Source organism: Ursus maritimus, unplaced genomic scaffold (assembly GCF_017311325.1).
Source record: "Ursus maritimus isolate PB19 unplaced genomic scaffold, ASM1731132v1 scaffold_3, whole genome shotgun sequence".
Taxonomy (NCBI): domain Eukaryota; kingdom Metazoa; phylum Chordata; class Mammalia; order Carnivora; family Ursidae; genus Ursus; species Ursus maritimus.
The window spans coordinates 88,977,098-88,998,353 of NW_024425563.1; the positions used below are offsets into that span (position 1 = coordinate 88,977,098).

General features: G+C 43.4%; 1 long non-coding RNA gene and 1 gene segment (V, D, J or C); one reads left to right on the plus strand and one right to left on the minus strand.

Moving 5' to 3' along the window:
• Positions 1-18,097, minus strand: part of LOC103674598 — a 40,101-nt gene extending 22,004 nt beyond the window's left edge. The window contains 2 exon segments of the C gene segment in view: positions 17,504-17,813; positions 17,908-18,097. Of these exon segments, the coding sequence occupies positions 17,504-17,813; positions 17,908-17,950 (353 nt within the window).
• LOC121105868 lies at positions 2,561-19,610 on the plus strand. 4 transcript variants are annotated; one of them, XR_005838645.1, is made up of 3 exons: positions 2,561-3,031; positions 14,875-15,039; positions 15,503-15,802. It is a non-coding gene; the product is annotated as an uncharacterized LOC121105868 (long non-coding RNA). The 4 variants fall into 4 exon arrangements; XR_005838643.1 differs by lacking the exons at positions 14,875-15,039; positions 15,503-15,802 and adding exons at positions 8,505-8,725; positions 9,750-10,276; XR_005838642.1 differs by lacking the exons at positions 14,875-15,039; positions 15,503-15,802 and adding an exon at positions 19,178-19,610.
• Positions 19,611-21,256: the final 1,646 nt, after the last annotated feature.

A 21,256-nucleotide genomic window follows, 5' to 3' on the forward strand; every position in this document is an offset into this window, starting at 1 on the left:
TATGAGTTTTGTTTAATATTTTGTTATATTACATTCAAATATGCCATAATAACCCATATAAGCAATGGAAAGCCTCAATGTAGTGAGTATTAGACATGCTCCAAGCACTTGTAAGAACTTCATATGTGTTATTTAAGTTACCCCTCTCAACAGTTCTTGCAGGTACATATTGTTATATTTTCCATTTTCAAATGAGGAAAATGAACCAAAGATATATTACTCAATTTATCCAGAGTAAGACAGTTAGTATGGGGAGGATGGATATGTAACAAAGGGTCACTGAGGAAACACTGAGAAATAGGGAAACGTAAAATAAAAATAAATGTCACTCGCAGTATATAATTCTAGGGTAATGATTGACAAAGATGCTATAAAGGGCCAAATGGGGAGCATTTTAGGCTTTGTGGGTCTCTGTTCCAATGACTTAACTCTGTCTTTGCAGTGGAAATAGCTACAGACAATTTGTAAGCATACATTCAAGGCTGTGTTTCAACAAAACTTTATTTACAAACCTGGGGCTTGCCTGGCTGGGCAGAGTTTGCGGATCCCCGGTTCCATGGTAACTACTATCACCATTATGATTAATTGCAGATTTTTAGTTTTTCTTTGTATTTTTTTTCAGGGAGTTACAGAGTTGTAATAGGATTAAATGGGACAATACAAATATATAACTATTTTAAGTGTTATATATACAATTATATTTTACTCTTACATAAATAATGTCATTATTAAATGTAAAAGCCAAAAAATACATTTTGACCGCATTAGTGCTGAAAATACTGACTCCACCTTTGGCCAAGTCCTCTCGTGGGGTGACATGTTCTGGGCCCCTTGGAACTTAATATTCACATCTTAGAAATGCACACCAAGGCCCATATCTGAGAAAATTTTCTCTGGCCCTCACTAAATTTGTAAAGTTTACATATAATTCTTCTAAAACCATGTTCTTTAAATGGCTGCATAGTACCTGTCACTTCAAAGCCACATGGATAAGGCCGTCCTTTCCCTCCTGTTCATAGTGTTTCATGGCTGTTGTGTGTTGAAAAGTCAGGGCGGCCCCATCTCCTTGTGTGGCCAATTCAGTCCATTCTGCTGCTCTTTTGAGGATTAAATAAAATAATCAGTGTAAAATATTTAGCACAGAGACTGTGAGAAGCTTAATCCCTCTTTCCATTCATTCACTTCTTTCTAGAAAGTGTTCAAGTTCTCTGACTCCATATTTCATTCAAGGGTCTTCTTACCTTCTTTCCGTAGATGTGTTAGGGGACAGTTGAGGTCTTGTTGAGACCCAGGCTCTCAGGTTTCTCCCCCTGGAACCCAGCCCAATCAGGAATCATGGCCGACGGGGTGTGGGACACAAGATCCTGAGGTTGCCCTGGGAAGGGCTGACACGGCTGGGGGAGGAATTCATTCTGCTTCCATAGCGTCTCCGCACTTGATAGCACCGCCTGATTCTTAGAAGGAGAAACAATGAAGGTGTTGTCATGGTCTCAGGAACCAGAGGTGAACCTCATGCATGGTGACTATGTGCTCAGATATCCAAGTTACCAAAAGCATCGAGTTTTTCTGAAGTAAAGATCTTACTTCAACATTTGAAAGTGGACTCTCAGGAGGTGGGGGTTTTGTAATTTCACACATGGCTTGTGTGGATCACTGTTTGCTGAAAACTGGCGACCATCCAGCTACTAATTACAGAATTTTATTCTCTCTCATTATTTTTAATCTGATTCATTTGTGAAAGACCTTTGCCATCTTTTCTTTACAGAATAAGGGAGCATGTATTATCTTTCTTTTTAACCATCTGATCCATATTCAGGATTTTTACTTCTCTTTCCAGAACCCCGGAGAACAAGGTTTCAGAGCCATATCCACCATGTTGCAGGCACCTGTTGCTCTCAGGGGTCTGTTCCAACGCAGAGTGTTCCTTTGTCCTGGTGTTGACCCCGAATGTGGAGTGAGGTGCTGCTTCTACCTCTAGGATATGGGATGTACACCTTGGTGTCTCCCATACCCAAGTAACTGCCATATACTTAGGGATAGAACAGTCAGTAGATTCCTTCAGGATGGCCACAGGATGGTGATAAAGGCATGGGATTTCTATGTTTGACAGATCATTCCACCTCTGAAAAACTGTAATGCCCGTGAATAAAACTGGAAGTAAAAATAGGCAATACTTAGGCAATCTGTATACCCCTTTCCTGTCTTCATTTTAAGCCCTTCAGGTACTAGAAATCTCTCTACAGTGCATCAACAGACAAACGGATCTTCCTGTGAACCATTCACCGTGTATCTTCAGAGTTCCCAGATAGCCTCATTTGGTGGGAGATCAGTCCAAACTGCTTTGATTTGCACCATATTGCTGATACCATATGGGGCTCACTGTGTGAGCAGAATCTAAGATGTCTGCCTGCCACGCTCAGGAAATACCGCAGAGGGAGCTGGTCAGGCTGCCACCCAGCTGCGCAGCCTCTGTGGTCGCCCATGTTGGGCAGGATGTGGGTGGATCAGACCTGAGGACGGTTCTTGTGCAGCTTCTCTTGGCAACGCTGATGCTGTGGGTCCCAATCCAGCAGCCACAGGAGTACACGGCCTCATCTTGTTTCCTTAAGAAATTTATTTTCAAGGGGGAAGTGCAAGTTTGCTGTTCTTCCTACTTAAGTGACTGTAAGTAAGCTTTGTTGAGACAAATGTGAGATATTCTCTCCCTGATCTGGTTTCTGCCAGTACCAGTGCTTGGCTTCTTTGTTAACGTCCTTAGTGGGCACTTTTTAAGATATTTGGCTAAGCTCCTCCCTTGTTCTAGAAAATGACATTGCAGGATGCTTCGTCTTTACCTGCCCTAGGTCAACTGCAAGCAAAGAAGAGAAATTCCCATGAGCAAATGATACAGGAAAAGGCAACAATAAAGAATTTCTTGAGTCTCTCCTGCAGTCTGAAGTGACTTGGGGGCAACCACAGGCCCAGAGGGACAAGACGATGACCGCTTCCAGCAGTGGCATCTCTTTGGCCTGGCTGGCTCCCTGGTGACAAGGTAAGAAGTGAGGTCCCTTGTAGCAGGACTTGTCAGGCCAGGGGCAGGAGGGCGGGGCTGGTTCTGGTTTCTCAGAAGAAGTGGTGGCTTAGATAGTTCGCTGGGGTTGTTCATGATCTGCCACAGATCCGAGCAGGTCTGGGGCCTCCTGTGCCCTGTGAGTGCTGGGCTGATGGGGTACAAGGGCTCCCAATCTGGAAAGAAATTCCTGGTTAATGTGTCTGTCTGGGGTGAGGCCAGATGTTTCTTACACCCACTCAGCCAATCCCCCTGGAATCCCACACTGCAGAAACATTGCTCAGAAACAGGAGGACAGGCCTCCTGGGTTCAGCCCCAATATCTATCTGTCTCTGATTTGCTGTGATTCAGGACATGGAAATGAAACCTGACCTTCCTCTTATGTAACACAGCACAACAAAGCAACAATCAGACCCTGAAATATCTCATTGACGTTATTGGATATGCCATGTGCACAATTCCCTGAGTCTTTTTACGTTTTTTAAAGTTAATTGAGATGTCACCATGCAGATCCAGGCTCAGAGAAATCAAATTTCAGTTACATCTGGGTGCTTCCAAAAAGGGGCTAGGCTGCAACTGCTGGGGATACGTGGGTTAGAGCAGTCTCTGGAACCAGCTTCTACTGGCCCACCCCCATGAACATGATGTCACAAGTAACAATAACTCTTCAAGAAAATCTGAGTAAAACAAGATATAAAAATTAAAATACAAGGCACCCATCTTTTATTTTTACTTTGAATTTTCTCCAAGTATTTGTGACTAGAAATAGGATTGCTTGGTATTTTATATATAAATACATGTTTTTAAGTGAGATCTGCATATTTGATATATTTTGTCTTCTTTTGGTTGAATTATTATTGTGAGTAATATTCCCGGTCTTCAAATAATCTATGAGGGTAGTATTTTTCATGACTACATGTAATTAACAGCTTCCTGTACCGTTTAACGCATGTATTTAACGTCATATATTGAAAATTTATCAGGGCCTTACCAACTTTTTGTGAAAAGCGTTATTAATGGCCTATGAAAATCAGCACCATCCTATAGTCCTTATCCCTTTGGCTGCGGACTAAGGTATTCGATCTCTTTTTGCCCCAGTTTCTACTTCTACAACTGCTAAAATAAACATCTTTCAAAATTCAGAAAGTTACATTATCAGTCTAAAAATGAGAATGGACATAAAGTATATGTATGTGATAAGTAATATGTTCCTGGTAATATACAAAAATTATATTTTGTGCTTAGCAATATTATGTCCTTTCTAAAGTTTCCAAGTTGTATTTTTATTATTATTGGAAAAGAAGAAAAAGTGATCTTGTGAAATAATAGTTTCATTGTAAAAATTCTTGTTGTTACTTTTCTTGTAAATGTATAAAGTCAGTAAATGAATGAGGAAGAAAAACCCATCCTCTCTGACAGGCAAAATGGTATCTAAAAACTTAAATATTTCTATTAATTTTCTTGCTTCCACCAGGAGAGATATTTCTGTAATTGAGAGTCAGTGTGTGAGTATGAACTTTATGTAGTTTTTTTAATTTTTGATGTAAACATTTTCACTTTTATTAATCAGTCTTAAAATGCCTTTTTAATGGCTTCATAATAGTCCATCTTTTGAGTGCAGCAGAAATTATTTGCCTCTTTCCATTTGTTTATCGGTAAATTTTCACCAATTTTTCTAGGGTTCATATTGAAAAGTGATATGAGGGCTGTTATCCGAAGACACTGTATTACAAACATACACTGCTCTTCCTTACCTGACATGAAAAAACACATTTAGCAAAGATATTTTGAGAAGCAAAATAGTAATGTAGCAAAGTTTTCTTTTTTTTTTTAAATATGTTCAGTTAGCCAACATATAGTACATCATTAGTTTCAGATGTAGTGTTCAACGATTCATTAGTTGCTTATAACACCCAGTGCTCATCACAACACGTGCCCTCCCTAATGCCCATCACCCAGTTACCCCATCCTATGACCCCCCCTCCCTTCTGTAACCCTCAGTTTGGTTCCTGCAGTCCAGAGTTTCTCATGGCTTGTCTCCCTCTCTGATTTCTTCCCATTCAGTTTTCCCTCCCTTCCGCTGTGGTCCTCTGCACTATTCCTTATGTTCCACATATGAGTGAAACCGTATGATAATTGTCTTTCTCTGCTTGACTTATTTCACTTAGCATAATCCCCTCCAGTTCCAACCATGTGGATGCAAATGGTGGGTATTCACCCTTTCTGATGGCTGAGTAATATTCCTTTCTTAAGAAGAAGAATCCACACTTTTCATTCATTCCTTTTGGAAAGGGCTCATCTTCCCCCTTCATGTGTCCCACTCAGGTTCTGGCTTCTAATTTTCTTCCATAAAAAATGTAAGGGACTAGGAAGGTTCTGCTCAGGCTCAAGAAGGCAATGGTCCCCCCATTAAGAAACTGTCATGGTCATAAACAGTGTGGATTAAGATGACAATCAAAGAACATGAGCCCAACTGAGCTGGAAGAAGAAGGGCTGGAGGACCACATGGAATTCCATCTCTTATGTCTGCCTGGCCTGCAAATCCCTCTTTCCATCAGTAGATCTCAAAGTTGAACAATAGCCTGTGGGGCCTTCAAGTAGGCAATAGATTGAATAAATCTGTTGATGTTAGTGGGGGAATTTATCATTAACGTGAGTAATTCATACAGGAACGTTGTAAGGACATATGCATATTCCCACAGGAAGTGCACTGTAGATTCTACTAGAAGAAATAGACCTTTCACTGTTTTATAGTGAAAAGTCAATGGATAATATACTGGCATTTTACTTACTCTCTGAAGACACCTAATCACTCGTGTCCTGCGGCACATTGTAATGATTTGTGTCAGTTAATGTTCGGTACCACTTCTGTCTACACTGTGGGGAACAAAATCTTGTTTCCTGTATTGTCCTGCAGCGAACAGGTGGTTTCTTTTGTGGTTTAGTCTTGATTTGTGTGGAAATGAGAATGGGTTCTACTTGCTAGGACCTATGTTATGAACACACTTTCTCAGTATAATATTCTAAAATATTGCACGTTTAGTAAATACTCACTTTCAGAGGAACAAATATTTGGTGCTTGAGTGCCTCAGTTGGTTAAGTGTTTGACTCTTGATTTCAGCTCAGGTTGTGATCTCAGGGTCCTAAGATTGAGCCCCACATTGGGCTTGTGCTGACCGTGGAGCCTGCTTAAGATTCTGTCTCTCCCTCTGCCCCTCCAAAAAAATGAGCTAATATTTAAGAGTATTTTTTATTGTTAGCCTTTTTTTCCTAAACGTTTTTCATCTTTTCCATCTTCACAGTAATCCCATGATATGGATGCTTATAGTTTTCATTGGTCAGGACAGTGAGGGACAGAGGAGTGACACCTGACTCAAGGAAAGCCACAGTAGATAAACATCTTCCTTGAAGAAACTTAGAGACAAAGGATAAAAATGAAGATAAAAATGCCCTACGAGCATCTCACCACAAGCAACAACTCGCTCCATTATGGTGTGTGGAGTTCTAGATTTCTTCTTTGCAGATACATGGGCATAAGTGTTATTTGGGGACCACAGAGACATTGACGAGTCACAGGTGCATCTGCACAGGGTTTTGTTTTCTTCTTGTTTCAGTTCACTTCATATTCTGAGCATGTCCCCCTGTCACTGAAGCAGTTTTTCATGTCTGAGGCTATGAAGTGTTTATGTCTGTCACTCAGGAGCTGCCTGAAACTGTGCACATTTCTTAATCTCTTTCTGTCTCGAAGTCCTCATCTGAAAATAGATGTGATAACAATCCTATCACAGAAGTTAGTGCACATTAAATAACTGAGTATTTCAGTCTTATAACTGTTAGTCCAGGTTCTGGAATATAGTGAATTTTTGATAATACATATCATTACTCCTACTATGATTTCACAAATTTAATGTCCCCATACTGTCAACCATTATTATTTACACTAACTTTCATTGTGAAAAGCTTTGGTGACCATTTTGAAGTAGTAACCTGGAAAATCAGTCACATATTATTAGTATTTTATTTTTCTGCATCGATTTTTCCATGTTCCTCTTTTCCTCCCTCCTTTCTTCAGTGAAGCTTTTTTGCTTGCCTTTTATGATTTCCATATGGTTTTCTCTAAATGTTTGCATCTATTAAAACTTTGAAGAGTTCTGCCTAGAACTTACGTGTGGCTCTGTCACATACCATGTGGAGCTGATGTGAACTCTGATTTGGGTCCTACCTGAGGAGAAAAGAGAGGAAGAAGCCAGGATGGCTGGGTTTTCCTCCTGAGGCAGCTGCCCTATTGTCCCTGCTTTCCAATAAATACCATTTCTGAAGTGATCCACACTGGGCTGTTGAAGGTTGGGGAGGTGGAGGACAGTAGACCAGAAGGCCGATGGCCTCCAACTAAGAGGACTGACTTCCTCTGCAGGAAGGTGTCTCCTGGGAATGTGAAGGAGGAGGAGAGGGAGAGGAGACATAGGGCCACTCTGGAGGGAGGTCCCCTGCTCCGCCATTACTGTTAGGCATCTCCTTCCAGATCCTGTGTGTGCGTGCATGTGTGTTCCTGTGCATTGTGTTCATTCGTGTGTGTGTCTCTTTGTGACTGTGTGTGACTGTGTGTGCCTGTGTGTCCATCTGTGTGTCTCCGTGTATGTGTTCTATGAAGAAGGGCTGGCACTTGTGTGAGTGTGTCTAATTGGGGGAGCCCACGCTTTCTACATGACTTTACCTCAAGGAAGGCTGAGAAACAGTATCTGACATTTTTCCTTCCTATAGTGGGGATGAATCCATTCTTTCACTAAGACTCATAAGGTGGGGAATTTCCTGGACATAGACGAGGGTTCAGATGTTGGGAGCCAAGAAGGGAGAAAAATGGCCACTTCAGATACATTCATGGAAAAATGTGTTTTCTCTTTGTTAATTATTCAAACAGGGAAGTTAACAAAGTCAGAATTTATCTTTCATTCATTATCTTAAACACTTTCAAAAATAGAGATGTTATTTTCTTTATTTTTCATAACATTAATAGCTCACAATAGTGAAGGCATTTTACACGGTAGGTGCTGTGCTACAAACATGTTGGTTCCATTATCTCATTTAACCCTCACAAAGCCTACTAAACGGGTGCTGTTATTACTGTTTTTATGCTTCAGATGAGAAAAGGGAGGCTTTTGACACACGAGGCATTTTATCAAAGGTCTGACGTCAGTAAGTGGCAGAATAATAATTCGAACCAGAGGATCTATGTCTAGAACCCACATTCTGAAACAAGATACTTTATTTCTTCTGTGTGTACTTTTTATAACATAACATATTGTATATTACCATGTAATAAGAATATGTATCCATGTATATGTACATAGGTATGTCTGTATTTACAGAGGTGTCTGTGTATATATTTCTCCCAAGGTTCTAGAATGCATGCTTAGGATTCATTACAGGAAATACTCTAAATTTGCTTCCTCAATAGTGCTTCCTGAGATTCACTGATTCACAGATTAATTCAGCAAGTGTGTACGGACGCTGCACTAGAGACGAGGCATGTGCGGACCCTGGCGAGGTCAGACACCGGAGACAAGGGTCTTACTTGGGAGCGCCAATCAGGTCCATGGGAAGTTGCGGCAGGAAGGCTGGCATCCTGCAGGCACAGCTACTAACTGTCTGCTGCTTTCTCCTTGTTGTAGGACTGAGGTACCTGTCAGGGAGCGCAGGGAAGGGGCTGAGGCTGAGGCTGGGACTGGGGCTGAGGTTGCCCACGTGGAAAGGGTGAGAGCCCAGAACTGAAGAGAGGCTCTTGGAGCTGACTGTCTGGCTCCTCTAATACTTTGTACATTTGCACGTGGGTTCATCTACTGTGTTCTATGGACTGTATAGAAAGAATCCCAGTGGAGGAGACAGGACGTCTCAGTGCTGCCTGTTTATTGTTCTCATCTTATTGTCTCTGAGCAGGTGTTATAAGAGACCAGATATGCATCAGATACCCAAAGCCTGATTCATTTTTTTTCTACCAATAAATGGCTAAGAGGGCAGGTGCAATGTTGAGTATGGTACATAAATGTAATTATTCCTTTTTTTCTACTATGGATATAGATATTTCTGGTTGTTTCATTTTGACTACTAACTGGAAAGAGAGAGACAGAGACAGAGAGAACAAAACAGACTTTTCCTCAAAATATTGGAGAAGGCATTAACTAATTTCTCAGGGCTCTCACATAATCTGAACAGATGGAAGAATGAACTTATTAGCTCAGAGAAAAGTGATAGACGGTTGCTTGTAAGGGGGCATCTTGTCTACCCAGGCTTTGCCTCCATGGACAAGGTGGAGACCTGAGAACCCTGACAGCCAGAGGATCAGATCAGTGTTAGTGCTTCCGATCAGTGTGTGTGACCGCTGGTGTCAGGAAGGAAATGTGGGCCACCATTCCATGCAATTTGTAATGAGGTTTCTGATTTTTCGGGAGAACATTGGTCAGGTTGTGGTGACAACAATCCCATCAGTCCATTTCAGGATAGTTAGGAGTAAATGGATACAGACATAGATAATAGAGACAGAGGTAGAGAAAGTGACACAGACAGATACGTAGATAGAGACAGGGATGGAGACAGAGACTGACAGAGACGTAAACACAGGTGTATCTAGTGCAGCTAGAAATATCGCAAATGTGCCGCAAGAAAGACTTTTCTCAATTAATTGTCCCAATTGTTTCATGCTAAGGAGTAGAGACAGATGTGAAATTTAAAGGAAGTACTGATGATAATCCGGAGTCGTCCTCCAGGCTGGGTGCTACGCATCTTGGATTTCTCATCTCATCATCTCACACCAGTCGCTGGGGTGGGAGCACCTCTGCTCCCCAGAAGACAACTCTGGAGATGCTCCCGCTGACCTCCTCCTCTGACCTCACAGTCGGGGCCCCCGGGGTCTATGCAAACTCTGGCCTTTGTTGTTGTTGCCATTTTACCGCATTTCTCATGACTGTCAGTTTCTCTCAAGGCTTTGAATTGTGAAATTTGGTCCCTGGATTCAAACAATAGTATTTTCATTGGTTCCTTGGCGATACTTTTTGTAGTTTACTTTATCTTTTTTAGATTCAGAAGGCTTCACCGACTGTTTTCTAAATACCCTATATCTTGTCTACATAACTCTATGTAGTTACTGCCTCCTGAACAGAGTCTCTGTACCACAGAAATCTCCTTTTTAACTAAATAAAAAAGGGCACAGCCTTGGCAGAATAATTAGAAAAAGTTACTTTTTCTCCAGGCTGCTCCGAGTATAGAGGGGGGTGGGCACGGGATGGATTTTGGTGCCCACTGTGCCCCTCCTGTAAGCACCGTCCAGCAGGACGCACCGGCTAGAACAACAGAGGCTGCAGCTCCGGGTGTGTTGCAGGGACGGAAGCGTCATTATTGTTGAGAAGTTGTGTATGTATCCCTTCCACGTTCTGATATTGGAGGGAGGTGCTAACCCTACCAACTGAAAATCATTTCCTCTGGTTTGGAACAGCCTCTTTCAGGTTAGGACAATCTCCTCTGGCACATTCCTCATCCTTTCCGTTTCTCTGTCTGTCTCCCGCTCGTTCTCATGAGGACATCACTACACATGGGAGGACAGTGAGTTCTCATAGTGGTCCTCCCACCCTCTTCCAGCCCTTTGCCCCGCTGGTCGTTAGGATTGGCCTCGTCAGAACTGTCTTGTGCACTAACCAGCCCTGAACCCACCACTGACTCTCACCACGCCCTGGGACGTAAAGGTTCCTCCCTGCGGTTTCTGCTCTTGGCTAAGCATCAATTCTTTCTTCCGTGAAATAGGTGTATCTGCAGGATTTTTAGGATGATCACATGATTCCCTCAACAGACTCAACATCTAGCACATTATCTGGCAGCTAAATGCATGTGAATTCCATTTTGTTCATTGCCAGCACCTCGAGGTTGAGCTTTTCACAACGACTGACATTCACCTTACTTCTCTCTGAGATAATCAGACCATTTCAACATAGAGTCTCTAAATAGGAATGCGAGTAAATAGGAAATTATGTCAACCAGACATTTAGGGCAGGGTTAGTGATACCTGCGGGGGTACATTGAGAGCCATCCGACTCCCTTTCCTCTTTCCTCTGATACTGAGGCATTACCTAACAAGAAGTATTAAAGTGCTTAATACACTGCCTACCCAGTACAGAAGGACTTCCCACTAAAAGTAACTATTACTAAAATCTGATCAGTACATTATGTTTATTACATTTCAGAAAGAACTTAATTCTTTTTCCTTGAGCAAAGGAAAGCAATCAACGAAATCTGTTAACCTGTGAACTACAAATGCTAATTCTATCACTTTCAGCATATAACTAGAGTTTTGGTAACTACTCGGTGACTTCAATTTAGAAGTTAAAAAAATCAAGGCGATGGAACTCACAGTAGGTAGGAATGATCAGTTTGTGACTGAAACAGTTAAATGTTGGCTGATAGGTGGCAGGACGGTCAATGAGGGAAGGACAGAAAAGATAAATCAATTATAACAAATGTGAGAGGCTGGGTTTTAGCTGACCTTATCAAAGGGGCATAAGAAAGTCTCTGCTTTCTTTTCGTAAGAGTTAGGATTGGCTCACTAGTGTACCTTTCTTTTTGTATTAAAGAACATCAAGAACTCAGACCTGGATTCATCATAATACTCATTCATAAAGCCCTATGATCATTTATCTACACAGAGATCTCTTTATTTATTTTACTCTACTTAGGTATTTTACTCTACTTTATTTATTTTACTCTCTATTTTACTTTACTCTACTTACTCTTTATCTATTTTACTCTACTCTATTAAGGACTTCCTTAATAACTGGACAAATACCTGAGATCCCTGATATAATGGAAGAACAAAAGCATTACGAACAATCTACACACTCCCCTCTGCTAAGTTAATTAACTAGAAAAGCACAGAAGTTACTGATCATCTCTCAATACTTGTCCAGCTTCATGTTTTTTCCTGAAGGAACAGAGCACATCCTGTTCTGTTAGAGTGGTTTTGTGGAAAGAGAAATGAAAGGAACTAGATAAAATCTCCCAACTCTGCAACTTATTTTACTTTTGGGGGGAAATAGAACTCAGTTATTCAACTGTCTGTTTGATTTCATTCTCTTGCTCCTTCACATGGACAACTACCTCTCGTTACCGTGCGCTGGGCATGACGAGGTGGGCACTCGGGGACGGCACACATGGTTTCCTTAGTCTCTGCTTGCTGTTTCGGAGCAGCTAATGGAAGCATCAGCAGAGACTGGGAAGTGGCAGCAGAGTGAACTTAGGGTTCCTCCCTGAAGGGGGCCTGCATCCTCACAGGGGCCAACATATAGTGCCAACTCCCGCCATACCCAGAGGTTCATGCTCAGGAACCAAGAGGTGCATGTGGGAGGCGCCATTTCCTTTTATACCAATCAACCCACTAGAGGACTGTGTTTCTTTTTTCCCAGGGTTCTGAATCTACAGGCTTGGAAATCTAGTGCCGAGAAGAAATGCTTTTGTCAGGTGACATGGTGATGGTTCTCTGAGCTTCAATTTCCATTGGCCAACTTTCCACTGGAAATCAGAGCAAAGAGTCCCATTACTGTAATCCACAAGGGTTAGGTTCCTGGGGCATAGAGCAATGGGGAGAAGAGTGGAGCACTGATTTTACAGAACCCGCCCTTTGTGCCCCTCAGCATCCATACTTGTTCTTTGCCTGAGGGAGAAATCTGTGCCCCCATAGCGGGGGCACACAGGTTCCTTCTTCTCAGAGTCCATATGAACATGGGAGGCTGATTTTCTAGCAACTTCCATGAACAGTAGCAGATCATGTTTTCAGGCAATAAAAGTGCCAAACAACTATGCTGAACAAAACTATGGTTGTGTGCAATTCTGCTTGAGACCATCTCATTCCTGTATCTGCATGTGGACAAGAGATGTAAAGAAACCAAAGAAATTATAGTGCAATGTTAAGAGGAAGACTAAGTATTCGTGCCCTTCTCTCTAACACCTGGTACCTGCCCTACAGAGGGAAAAAGACACACTCAGGCCACGAAGCTGCTCTGAGCTCTCCAAGCAGGAACCTGGTGTCTAGCTTGGCAGACAGAGTCACTAGCAATCAGCAGAGAAAACAATTTTTTTTTTTTTTGTAAATGAAGCAAAGGTTGTTGGAGAAGAGGGGAGAAATAGTGGTCGAGAAAGAGGCTATTATACACATTTCTAACCGTCAGATTTCACATGATGTGTCTAAGTGCTCAATAATATGTAAGAATTTTAATATCAAGTAACATGTGAATTCTTTGTAAGAGTATATTTTAAAATAAAAATCAAAAGCCATACAGGTTTTCTATGAGACAATAAGGATGTGGAAATGATATAGTAAGAGCTCTCCTGATCCCAATGTTTAGAAATGACCTCTCCAAGACATTTCCTCTACCCAAGACTGTGTCCCCGACGCATTCTGGGGGTGGAACATAAGAACACCCAACACAAAAGAGTCTGCATAGATTTCTAGATATGCCCAGAATTTTTCAGAATTGTGAATTTTAGAAGACGACGCTGAGGGAACAGACATGATTTTTCCACAGTACTTGCGTGTGTGATCAGTGGGGAATGGATAATAGAATTATGGAAACTGATTTTTTGAGATGTTCTTAGACTTTATTCGCATTAATTTCATAATATAATGTTGTTTCTCTTACTCAAAATCATTGTTTCACCCACCTCAGGAATGAAATAAATGAGTTGAGCCCAAATCATCAGGGTATTTCAACCATCCAGCTATGCAAAATCCCCCACCTATGAGGTAATGTGAGCCCCTCTCTCATAGTCAAAATGTCAATCTCACTTCAACAGACATTAATGGAGTCATCACTGTACCGGGTCCTGTACATTCTAACACGATGCTTTCAGGGTTGTTAGAATCAGCCATGTAAACAACCATTTAATTAGCAATCATTTAAGTAGGACAGGAAGGTTGGATGTTCTCTGGGTAGTTTGGCTTTACTGTGTGTGGCCGCAGCGTCCTTGGTGACACTCACCTAGCCAAAAGGACAAGGGCAGGGGGTAGGAAATGACTCCAAATGTGACTTGTTGTTCCCTCCACACAGGGGTTGTTTGCTCCCTGCACAAGGCCACTGTCCTCTCAGCCTGTAACTCAAGGGCACTACAGACCCATGTTGAAAACTGAGATTTCCATTGACTTGGGAAGACTTCTCATGACAGGGGCTTCATATTTAGCTAACTTCTCTGTAACTAAATTGTCACAGTCATGTCTCAGCATCACTCCTGTGTGGAGTCAGGCACTGAGAGGAAAGGGTTCAGGGTATTAGGAAATGGGAGAGACACATGAAGGAACATCCCCAAAACAGAGCAAAGGTACGTTACTGACCTTCCTCCCCCACCCCTTCCCGCACCTGCTGGAGGTCTTAGCCTTGGGCCAGCCTTCAGTGGAGGGTAGGGGTGTTGGGTTTTTCACAAGCAGGTGTGTGTTAAGTATAAATCTCCTGCTGTAGAAACAGAAGCTCAGAGAGACAGACGAGGACTTACTGAACCTGAGCGACCAATTTACTACAGATGATTTGGACTTTCAGTAATCATGCTTACCAATGCTGTTAAGTTGTACATAAAATTAGAATTTTCAATTGAAAATGCATTTAATTCAGTTTAGACCTCCTCAGAGAGCTTTTTCTTCTTCCCCACATTTGGTAGCAGGGGATTTCTTGCTTGGGCCTGATGGATCAGTAATATAGCTTTTCTTTTCTTTATTTCTTTTTTTTTGTCAAGAAGTTGACTAACTTTATAAGAAGTTAGTAAACATAGTGATATGGGATAATTTTTCTTTATTACAGAAATCAGTCCCATAATTGTGGCAGTTAAATCACCTCATTTAACAGAGGAGAGAATAGAGGTCCAGGGAATGTGGACCCCAAATCCCACATGGAGTAGCGTTCAAGAAGTGTAAGGTGGAGGGCCTCTGGTTCCATCCAGGGCTGATGCACGTCCCCCCACAGAAGGTGAGCACCAGGCATGCCAGTGCACGGGGTTGCTGAGACGTTAGCTCTCCTGTTTTCTGTGCTTCTGCTCACTGAGTCTCCATGCAGAGTAAGTAGCAGTGGGCGGGGCAGCAACTTAGAAACTGGAATCAGGAGTTGACTTCCCATCTCAGTTGACTTCCCTTTCAATCATTTAATGATAAATCTCCCTCTCGAATGACTGGCACAATAGTTTAGTCCCACATTCTTCATTGGCAATGGTCAGGATCTTCAATCGCCGGTGTGTCACAGCTCTGTTCAGTAGAAGTAAATATAAGTCACAGTTTGAGACACAATTTCCTAGCTGTTGCATTTTGAAAAAAGTTAAAGAAACAAATAAAATTCTAGGATTATTTTTATTTACTATGAGATATCCAAAATAGTGTTTCAAAGGTAATCAATAAAGAAATTACTAAGATATTTCATCTTTTTTCATAATCCCCAGAATATGTCTTGTATGTTACATAAGCAGCCCATCTCGGCGTGGACTAGTGGACTAGTTACATTTCACGTGCTCAGGAGCCACATGTGGCTAGTGGCTCGTGGCTACTGCATTGAACAGCACAGATTCTGCTCCAGATGCTTCAGAAGTGCTGCCCTGAACAATCTTTAGAAAAGTCCCCCAAAATCCATATCTTTTGCACAGCAAAGGAGACAGCCAACAAAACCAAAAGGAAACTGACAGAATGGAAGAAGATATTTGCAAATGGTGTATCAGATAAAGGGCTAATATCCAAAATCTATAAAGAACTTATCAAACTCAACACCCGAAGAATAAAACATCCATTCAAGAAACGGGCAGAAGACATGAACAGACATTTCTCCAAAGAAGACATCCAAATGGACAGACACATGAGAAAATGCTCCACATCACTAGACATCAGGAAAATACAAATCAAAACCACAATGTGATACCACCTCACACCAGTCAGAATGCTAAAATTAACAAGTCAGGAAATGACAGACTTTGACAGGGATGCAGAGAAAGGGGAACCCTCCTACACTGTTGGTGGGAATGCAAGCTGGTGCAGCCACTCTGGAAAACAATATGGAGACTCCTCAAAAAGTAGAAAATGGAGCTACACTACAACCAGCAATTGCACTACTGGGTATTTACCCCAAAGATACAAATGTAGTGATCCAAAGGGGCACGTGCAACCCAATGTTTATAGCAGCAACGTCCACAATAGCCAAACTATGGAAAGAGCCCAGATGTCCACAGACAGATGAATGGATAAAGAAGATGCGGTGTGTATATATAATGGAATATTACACAGCCATCAAAAATGAAATCTTGCCATTTGCAATGACATGGATGAAACTAGAGGGCATTATGCTAAGTGAAATAAGTCAATCAGAGAAAGACAATTATCATATGATCTCACTGATGTGTGGAATTTAGAAACAAAACAGAGGTTCACAGGGAAAGAGAGAAAAAAATAAAACAAGACGAAAGCAGAGAGGGAGACAATCCATAAGAGACTCAATCATAGGAAACAAACTGAGGGTTGCTGGAGGGGAGGGGGCCGGAGGGATGGGGTAACTGGGTGATGGGCATTAAGGAGGGCATGTGATGTAATGAGCACGGGGTGTTCCAAAAGACTGATATATCGCAGGTTTGCACCTCTGAAACCAATAATAAGTTATATGTTAATTAATTGAATTTAAATAAAAAATGTTTTAAAAAAACTTATGTCCATACAAAAATGTGCATGTGAAGGTTCATAGCAGCTTTATTAATAATCAGCAGAAGTTGGCAGCAGCCAAGATGTCCTTCAATAGGTGACCAGATGAACAAACGGTGGCACAGCCAAACCATTAAATATTTTTCAGCAATAAGAAATGAGCTAGCAATCCATGAAAAAACATGGGGGAAACTTGAATTCATATTGCTGATCGAAAGAAGCCAGTCTGAATTGGATGCAGCCTGTGCGATTCCAACTATATGAAGATTTACTGGACCTCTATGTACTTACTGTGTAATTTTTCGGTAAACCTGGGTATTCTCTTTGAAAAGTCGTCCATGAAACAAACAAAAATAGTAGCTTTGTAGAGATTCGACCACGAGTGATAAATGTTTGACTATTACTCGAATTTATTACCGGTTACTATGGGTGATTTACATATATTTTTGAAAGTCAATGTATTTTCCAAAGGCAGTAATAATAAATATTAAATATCATTGCTCTCAGAAAAAAAAGGAAAAAGAAAAAGAAAAGTCTCTCCAGACAGGACAGCTCCCTGGGTCTGAGCCAGCCTGGGCACCAGAGTCTCAGCCCCCAGGGTTCTGCGCAGTGGACCCGCAGAAGGGGCGTCCGCCAGAGTCCGGGTTGCTGAGGGCTGACTCCAGACAGCCAGGGGTGGTGGAAGGTACCAGGCATGGAGTGTCCTGGGAGACAGTGACCTTTTTGCTCAGGGGCCTGGGCAGAGCGCTGGGCTGTGCGTTTCCCAGGCAGCACAGTAGTACACGCCCTCGTCGCTCTTCTCCAGCTTCAGCACAGACAGGGTGCAGCTGTAGCCATCCCTGCCCTTCTCGGCATTGACTTTGTCCGATTTCGTAGTATAATCCCTCTGCACATAGCCCCTGGACATGTCGAGGTGGAGGAGCCTCCTGGGGGCCTCACCCTCCTGGTGGCGGTACCAGTGGATGTAGCTGACCGAGCTGTCAACTTTGCAAGTCAGGGTGGCTGAGCGGTCCGAGGGCAAGCGCGCCACCACAAAAGCAGGCTGCTCCAGCTTGAGCCCTGCTCCGAGGCCTGCCAGGGGGAGAGGGGGACAGCGGTGAGACAGTGATGGCCAGGAGTCTCAGGGAACCCTGCACCCTGCACCGGAGAGCGAGTCAAGACTTACCGGGAAACAAGAGAGAGCACAGGAGGGCAAGGGGACCCAGCATGGTTCTGCTTCCCACCTGCTGGAAAGAAACCCAGCTTGACCTCCTGGCTGCACCTGCTGGGAGGAGACTGGCTGGGTGGGTGGCAGAGGGCAGACTAGGACCTCAGCCTCTGCTTCCCTGAGGCACCTGCAGATAGTGGTGAGAGAGAGGCGGGAGGGAGGGAGGGAGGGAGGGAGGGGCCAGAGGGCTGGGACAGGTCTGACCACAAGGGGGGAGGGAACATTGATGGTCAGGGTTCTGAGAAGCACTGAGGAATGTTAGTGCAGGGAGAGCACCAGCGATAATAGCAGTCCTTGACTGGACATCAGTAGCCTGATGTCCCCTCATCCCTGATCAGACCCTCAGAAATGGTAAAGGCAGGGCCTCAGGAAGGGTCAGCTGAGAAATGCATCTGAAATGAAGATTCAATTCAGTCAAGGCAGCATTGACCTTCAACTGAAAGGAACATTCCTTTTTAGTTGTGCCGGTATACCACCGCCTCGTGGATATTGCGATGTTCATTTGTTATGGTAATTACAGCCTATCGACCTGGAGGGAGAGGGCAGGGGGGATGGCCAGGAAGGGGACTTGGCCGGGGCAGGGAGGTTTGGGTCCTTCACACCCAGTACCAGACCCGGCTCCTGAGCTCCTCCTCTTGGGGAGCACTGAAAGGCAGACGTGCTGAGCTGTCACCAGGATTCGAGGCTCCAATGCCCCAAAATGCAGGCTTTGAGGTTATGCTGAATTGATAGGGTGGTGTCTAGAATATTCTGCTAAAAGTATATTCCAGGTCCATCATTCAGACCCTCAACAGGTGTCTAGGGCAGCTGTGCTACAGTGTGAAGTGGAAAAGAGAGTCTTGCAGGCCCGGAAATCCTTGCTGGGACAGAAGACCCGTGGTTTCAAAATTAAGAAAATATAAAATTGTCATCACACCAAAGCAGAAAGAGTATTCCTTTTTTTTTTTTTTTTAAGATTTTATTTATTTATGTGACAGACAGAGACAGCCAGCGAGAGAGGGAACACAGCAGGGGAGTGGGAGAGGAAGAAGCAGGCTCCCAGCCAAGGAGCCTGATGTGGGACTTGATCCCATAACGCCAGGATCACGCCCTGAGCCGAAGGCAGACGCTTAACGACTGTGCTACCCAGGCGCCCCCAGAAAGAGTATTCTTGAGACAAAAAGGTAATAAGAGAAATCGACTTCAGAAACCTCAGCCAAAGCTTCCCATCTGCCTGCTTTTCCCACAGGCCCTGCGGCTGCCAGGTGCTCGCGGTCTGCAGGGAACGGCGGGTTCAGACCCACTGCACGTGGCTGCCAGCCTCCCAGACCTGCTGGCCTCGGGAACGGTCCAGTCATGGGCCCAGCCAGGGAGCCCAGCTCTCTGCGCAGCCAGCGATGTCATCTGATCAATGGTGCGCTGAGGGCAGACGTCCTTCTCAGTCCGGAGCTCCAAAATGGGACACGTTGGAGAGGCTGAATGATACCTCCTAACTCTGGGAGGACTTTTGCTTTGACAAGGACAGAATGACGCTCCAGTCCAAGCCCTGCCACTCGGAGGTTGTGTGTCCTTGGGAAAGTCACTGAAAATGGGAATAATAATGCTCACTCTGTAGACACCGTCCATCATGGACCTGGGATTGGGCCACGCTGGTCGCTGTGTAAATAAACACTATCAGTCAGTCTTATGTACAATATATTCCTTATAGCAATTTATTCCTCAAATAACACATCAACATAGTTATAACAACCACACTTGGCAGATCAGCTAATTGAAATCTTTAAATGTTTCACCTGTGCAGAGTCACATAAGTAACGGAGCCTTGGGGCACCTGGGTGGCTCAGTCGGTTAAGCATCTGCCTTCAGCTCAGGTCATGATCCCAGGATCCTGGGATCGAGCCCCACATCAGGCTCCTCCGCTGGGAGCCTGTTTCTTCCTCTCCCACTCCCCCTGCTTGTGATTCCTCTCTCGCTGGCTGTCTCTCTGTCAAATAAATAAATAAAATCTTAAAAAAAAAAAAAAAGTAGTGGAGCCTTGATTCAAACCCAAGTCTGAGAAAGTCCAAAACCACTTGTCACACCATCCATTCCATATATTTTAGAATTTTATATTATATATATATATATATATGTATATATATATATATAATTTCTTTTAAGCTCTGAAGTGTAAGAGATCATGAGGGAAATTTCAGCGAGGTCGCAGAACTCAAGAATCTCTCACATGCCAGGCAGCAAGGAGCAGAAGCTGTTCTTAGAGAGCACTCATTCAGGTAACAGTGCTGGACCTCAGAACGTAGCAGACATTCTTCTAGCACTGGTGAATTAATAGCTGCTTGCCTTTTAGAAAGACTAATTTTGTTAAGGTCATAACAGTAATCATTGATCCATTAAATAATAACAAATACACTTTATTGAGTATCAGACATGGTACATACTGATTCCTTGCCTGCGAGCATAGAGCAGATGATACTCATCCCATTCTGCAGATGAGGCTGAGGCTTAGGTAGGTTGAGTCACTTACTTGAGATTATCCAGCTAAGACAGAGCATATGGAGAACTTCAAGTAGGCCAGGCTCTCAAAGCCAGTGCCCTACATAACCTGCTTGGATGTCTGTGAGTCAGGAACTAATTTCTGTCCTCATTGAGCTGTTGCTTTGAATGCAAAAATGTGATCTGGTGAGACTTGCCATTTGTTTTCAATTCTGTGCTTCCTGCTTGAAAAATACGGTATTTTCATTGCATTTTTCCTAACACGGACTTCTAGCACCCTCTGCTGGCCAATTTGAGGTATATCACACACCTTAGAGTCCTCTTTATTGTTCCCTAGGTAAGCGAAGTCTATTACAGCAAAGGATCAGCTTAGTGAGTGGAAGGGTCGGGAAATACTAGGCAGGAAACCTGTTTTACCAATTGTGAACTCAGTGTGCTTGGTAATTAGTCCTCTTTATTGTTCCCTAGGTAAGCGAAGTCTATTACAACAAAGGATCAGCTTAGTGAGTGGAAGGGTCGGGAAAGCTCCCCGGGAATCTCATCCCAGGGTTGCGGGTCCCAGGAAACACACACACAGGTTCTCCATAAACACGGTCCATGCTGTTATCTGACAGCGACGTGTTTACCAGCCTGACGGCTCCCACGCGAGATCACGTTGTTCGAGGAGGGTATGGGGTCCTGGGTGATGAGGAGGAAGCCGAGGGTCTCTGTGTATCCCTGGTGTCCACGGAGGGTCTCCCTCAGAGACGAGCTTCTCCGTGGGCTGCAGGTGCAGCGATGGGAGGCCGGCTCGCAGAGGCTCGAGCGCACCGCAGAGCCAGGCCCCCCGCGCTGC